Source organism: Trypanosoma equiperdum (assembly GCF_001457755.1).
Source record: "Trypanosoma equiperdum strain OVI genome assembly, contig: ctg_1728, whole genome shotgun sequence".
Lineage (NCBI taxonomy): Eukaryota > Euglenozoa > Kinetoplastea > Trypanosomatida > Trypanosomatidae > Trypanosoma > Trypanosoma equiperdum.
Window position 1 is genome coordinate 16179 of NW_027123758.1, and position 5722 is coordinate 21900.

The window sequence follows — 5722 nt, forward strand, 5'->3', positions numbered from 1 at the left end:
GAGGCTTTACGTACACATAAACCAACAGTGAGTGAGTGCTTTTTATGTTACTACTTATCACTTTAGGAGGGAAATATTTTTCAAAGAGGAAAAGTTTCCAAGGGGTGGTGCGCTCCACGTACAACCCCACAGTTTACTTGCTCCATAACTGCTTGCGGTTCCACTGCTTCGTGTGACCACTATTTTCATCTCTCGTACTTTTCTCTCTTGATGTTTACTCGCATATCCATCTTTACCATTGGTGTGCTTGTTTGCGGGTGAGTGTGTGCTGAAAGGGAGGTGTCCAGCAACCATATAGGAAGATGGGCCCCAACAGACAAAGGAAACCAAGAGAACTGGCGCGTGGTAGAGGTCGTGGTGGTAGATGCGGCCGTGGGCGGGCTGCTGCACCGGCACCTACAGCACCGTCATCTATCCTCTCGCGTGCCGAGAAGGACATGGTAATTGACGTTCTCCACCACGCTGCCAGCGGAGGGGCAGTTCCGGTATCTGAGGAACACTTTAATCCGAACTCAGGCTCACGCATCAAGTTTCAGCGCAATAGTCCGTTAACACCTTCGGAGATCCTTCAGCGATTATATGAAGGCCTTGGTTTCCCACCCGATCTGGTCACACAATATGTGAGAGATCTAGCGGACGAATCAAAATTACCGGTCTTTAACTCCATCGGAGAACTCCTCGCAGAGGGCGGACCTTTCCAATCATTTTTGGTTGATAGTTGCTTCGAACTGTTTTCCTACATGCTGTGGTATTCACGTGAGGAAGAGGGCACGAGCTTAACCCCTGAGGAGGGAGACTCCATACTTCAGGAGGAGTTGGAAGCAGTGCGAGCCCTCTTTGATGATAGTTTCATCGGTTTGAAGAACTTTGGCGATGACGATACGGACGACAGGGAACTCCAGTTCTCCTTCTTCACACAAGACGACAAGGGAGTGATGCTTTCTATTCGCATTCCGGACCACTACCCCTCGGATCCCCCTAACATATTTATTGGCCCGCGCAAGCAGCAGACAGGAGGAATGTCCACCTTAGCTGTTTTACCGCTTGATACAAAGGAACTTCCAGCCGTGGCAAGACGATCAATACTGGATGCTGCTGTTGAAGCGATTAACGGATTCGTGGGCGAGGGTTGTTTAATTGGGTTGCTTTCTTCAATTTGTGGCGCAATTTCTTCTGTTAGTGGACTGGGAGTAGTAGAACAACTTCCTACTCCCGCACCGTGTGAGAGTAAGGAGGTAAAGGCTGTAATAGCCGCAAAGCGCCAGGCGTTCGCGTCTGCGCTGTCCGCTTCTGAGGATCCGTTGGCGTTACCCCCTGAGGAACCAAGCTCGACGACGTGCTCACTACCAGCGAAGGTAGAGCTTGGTACTGTCGATCACAGCGATGACGAGGTCGGTCAAGTCCGACGGGAATTTCTCCGTAACAACAAACAGTTGGATGCGAAGCTCAAGGAGGAGTGGCAGGCTCTCAGAGCTAACGGTACCCTGAGAAACTCGCGGGAGCAGCTTCCCGCCTACAATGCACGTGAGGAGCTTCGCCAGGCCGTGGCAAGGCACCGCGTCGTTGTTGTAAGTGGTGAAACGGGTAGCGGTAAGACCACTCAAATACCGCAATATCTGTATGAGTTTATGTGTGAAGATGGGAAGGGGAGCTCTGCCAACATTGTGTGTACGCAACCACGGAGACTTGCGGCAACTTCCGTAGCACTTCGGGTTGCTGGAGAACGCGACGAAGCCGTAGGCGGTGTGGTTGGTTACACTATCCGTCTGGAAAACTGTGTGTCCAGTCGCACTCAAATTACTTATTGCACCACCGGTGTTGTGCTTCGGCGAATACAGGTGGATAAATTTTTGGGTAGGGTCAGCCACATCGTTGTGGACGAGATTCATGAGCGTGGTGTGGACACCGATGTCCTCCTTATTCTCCTCCGTGACCTTCTCGAGCGCCGTGATGATTTGACTGTCGTACTCATGAGTGCGACAATGGATTCTGAGTTGTTTGCACGTTACTTTGGTGGGTCTCCTATCATTAACATTGCTGGTCGCACATTTCCCGTCCAGGTATTCCATCTAGAAGAGATTATCCCAATGGTAAACTACAGTCTGGATGATGGTTCACCGTATGCCAAGTGGGAGGTACGAAAGGAAGAGAGGCGACGGAATACGCGGAAGCAAATGTTGGACATTGACATCAATGAGATTGAAGAGGCGCGGGAACTCACCGCAGGAGTCCATGGACCGTCAACACAACTAAGCGCATCACACAGGACGTTGGATATCCTATCCCGGATGAATCCAGACGTCATCAACTACGAACTGATTGAATCCATTGTTGTGTACATCGATACCAAGATGGGTGTGCCAGGCGCCATTCTGATTTTTCTTCCTGGCATGGTGGAGATGACTTCGTGCATGGAGCAACTAAAGTCTAACCCGAAGCTCCTCAGTAGTTGCCTCATCTACAACCTCCATAGTTCTCTTGGGTCGGCCGAGCAACAGGGCGTATTTCAGCATCCACCCAAAGGCAAGAGAAAGGTGGTCATCGGAACCAACATCATGGAGACGTCCATCACCATTGATGATGCGGTGTTCGTCATCGATTGCGGGAAGGTGAAGGAGAACCGCTATGACGCACGGAGAAGTTTATCACAACTGGTTACTGTGAACACATCCAAAGCTAACTGCCGTCAGCGGCAAGGGCGAGCTGGTCGAGTACGTGAGGGTTTCTGCTTTCGTTTGTTTACCAGCACCCAGTTCGAGTCACTCGACGACCATCAGCTTTGTGAGATGCATCGTGTTCCCCTCGAGAGTCTTGTTCTTCAAATATATTCCCTTAATCTCGGTGATGAAGTAGAGTATCTTCGGAAAGCTCTGTCACCGCCAGATGAGCGGGCTGTGCGAAGCAGCGTCAAAGCCCTAACAGCACTTGGTGCACTGACTATGGACAAGCGTCTTACATCGCTTGGGCGGCACTTGGCCAACCTCCCGCTGGATGTTCGTATTGGTAAGATGGTCATACACGGTGCAATTCTTCAGTGTGTGGACCCAGTACTGACGATCGCCGCATGCCTTGCTGTGCGTACCCCATTCCTTTCGGCGATGGACTATCAAGTGGAGGTGGAGGGTGTGCGGAGAGCGCTCTCTGGGGATTACATGTCAGACCATTTATCTTCGTGGTTTGCTTATTCTAAGTGGATCGCGATGTGGCACAAGGAGGGCCCTGCTGGAGCGAGTAAGTTGTGTGCAAAGTACTATTTGTCTCTGCCAGCACTGCGGCAAATCCAAGCCACAAAGCAGCAGTATGAGCGATTTCTCTACGAGGCTGGGCTTATTGAGGAAACACCTGTTCGTATGAAGAACAACCGGTTCCTCTATGACCCAGTTGTCACTCTTGAAGACAGTGTGTACGAGTCGGGTGGACCCCGTTTCAACACCAACTCTGGTAGTGTGAAGTGCATTCTTTCGTGCATCGTCGCCGGCCTCTATCCGAATGTGGCGTGTGTGAAGACAGTGCGAGGTGGAAAGGGAGGCAACCGTACTAACATCACGACCCTGGACGGGTCGGAAGTTCTTGTTCACCCCTCCAGCGTTGCTGGAAAGGAAAAGGCGTTCGCCTCTCCACTTCTTGTTTATGTGGATAAGGTGAAAACTTCAGCCACCTTTCTGCGTGAAGTTTCAATGGTGACGCCGCTTCATGTCGTGTTCTTTGGGAGCGGCCGCCTCGAGTATCTTCCGAAATATGGGGAACTTGTCGTGGACGAGGCAACTGCTTTCAGATGTCAAAGCGAGGATGCTGTATTGTTACGGCACCTAAAGGATCAGTTGGATTCAGCCCTTAGCCAAAAGATCAACGACCCGTCTAAGAGTTGGGAATCTACCAGCAGCGTTGTCGTTCGCGCTATTCTCAGGCTTCTGAAAGGTGACTCGAGCACTGTCCGTGGTTTAACAGTTGTCGACAGGCGCCAGCCACGCGCACCGCTGACTGCCCCGCTGCTGCAGGTCGAGTCAAGCGACGACGCACCAAAAAAGAAGGACGGCAGCGCCGACAAGAGGACATGTTTTGTGTGTGGTGAGGGCGGTCACGTGGTTAATACCTGCCCACATAAAGCAGCAGCAGCGAAGGGAGGACCCGTGACGCGCTGCTTCATTTGTGGGGAATGGCACCACCCGACAGATTGCGCAGTAACGACCCCCATGCGTTGAGAACCCCCGGATGGTTCACTCATACGTGAGGTTCCCCCCTTTTTTCTACTGTTATTTCCCCATCGAGGGGGATGGGGACAGTCATACTTGCATGTGGCTGATGGATGGAGTAGTGAAAACATAATTATCTCTACCGCCTTTTTCATGAATTTTTTTTTCTACTCGTTCTCATCTGCGTCTACCTTTTCTTTTTTCGGTATTATATTTCCATTTTTTTTTATTTGTTCGCCGTTTAGGGTATAAAGCAAAGACGTCTTGGAAGAGATCGTGATTTTCCTGCCTTATTCGTACCATTACTGCACAAAGGGAGAGGAAACGGAACTCAAGTGACGGCTTTACACGATATCTCAAGTGTTCAAAAAGAAAGAAAGAGAAGAAGGTGAGCGCAGAAGCGAGCGGTCAAATTCACAGGTTAACACAATGGCAGCTGTCACCCAGCAGGGGAATGACACCCGGAAGCTGCGATGCAATGTTTACGTAGCCAGCCTTCCATTAGATTTTGACGACGACCAACTCTTTGACCTTTTCTCCCCGTACGGCCGCATAAGCTCTGCGCGGATTATGCGATCGAAAGGAGCGCGACAATCCAGAGGCTACGGCTTTGTGTTATTTAGGCACGCCTCCTCCGCTGAAAAGGCGATTGACTCGTTGGTGGGTTACGTCATTGGTGGAAGCCGTATTCAAGTTCGACTGGCCCATCCGGAGGCCTCCGTTGCGTACAGCGGGCAGCGTGGATCCCGCAGTGGAAACTCAACGCCTGGTGCCCTTCCTGAAAAGACGTTACCGGCGGCCTCAGGAGTAATTACTCCACCACCACCGTCATCTGCAATTATTTCGCACCCCAATGATTCTGGTATGATGGTTCAAACATACCCCATTACGACGATGTACCCAACTATGTACCCATCTGTCGTTCCGCAGATAATCGCTCAACCTCAAGCACCCGTACCGGCTGCTATGCAGCAAGTTGTGTTTCTCCCGCAATACGCACAACAGTCAAACCAATCAACACCACCGACATTTTATATGATGGTACCAGACGCCATGCAGGCCGTTCCTCCTACGCTGTCGTAAAGGGAGGACTATCTGAAGTAGAAGGTCCCCTCCGTGTTATTACAATCGGGAATATCTCCACTTTCTTTCTTTCCTCTTTTTTCTTGCTTATTTTACTTCTTTTACCTTCCACCCATCTTTCCATTCACACCATTTTTTTTTTCCGCGCATTTTTCTTTCTTCCTTCTCCTTGATTTTTTTTTTGTTGCTCTCCGTCTCTCAGGCAGAGTCTGGTGTAATCGGACCAATTTACGGTTAAAATCAGCCGATGGGCGAGATGAAACACTTATGAACGACGTATGTTTATGTTCCTATATGAATTAATATATGCACATTTGCATTATTAAATTTCTTCTCTCCCGCACGCAGGCACGCACACACGTTGGGATGTGCATGTAGTTGTGAGGATGGTTCTTCCAAACCTTTAGGAACTGAGGGAGGGGGGAAATGATGCATTTTCTAAATAT

At 50.2% G+C, this 5722-nt stretch overlaps 2 protein-coding genes across 2 annotated transcripts; both read left to right on the top strand.

Annotated features, from left to right (window-relative positions):
• Positions 1-302: 302 nt before the first annotated feature.
• Positions 303-4202, top strand: TEOVI_000909100 (RNA helicase, putative; the record flags this gene model as incomplete). Its single annotated transcript, XM_067222993.1, has 1 exon — positions 303-4202. The coding sequence occupies one exon, from the start codon at positions 303-305 to the stop codon at positions 4200-4202; it is 3900 nt and encodes a 1299-aa protein (XP_067079094.1).
• A 420-nt stretch (positions 4203-4622) lies between these two features.
• TEOVI_000909200 (RNA-binding protein, putative) lies at positions 4623-5276 on the top strand (the record flags this gene model as incomplete). The annotated part of the gene is made up of 1 exon (XM_067222994.1): positions 4623-5276. The coding sequence occupies one exon, from the start codon at positions 4623-4625 to the stop codon at positions 5274-5276; it is 654 nt and encodes a 217-aa protein (XP_067079095.1).
• Between the last annotated feature and the right edge of the window lie 446 nt (positions 5277-5722).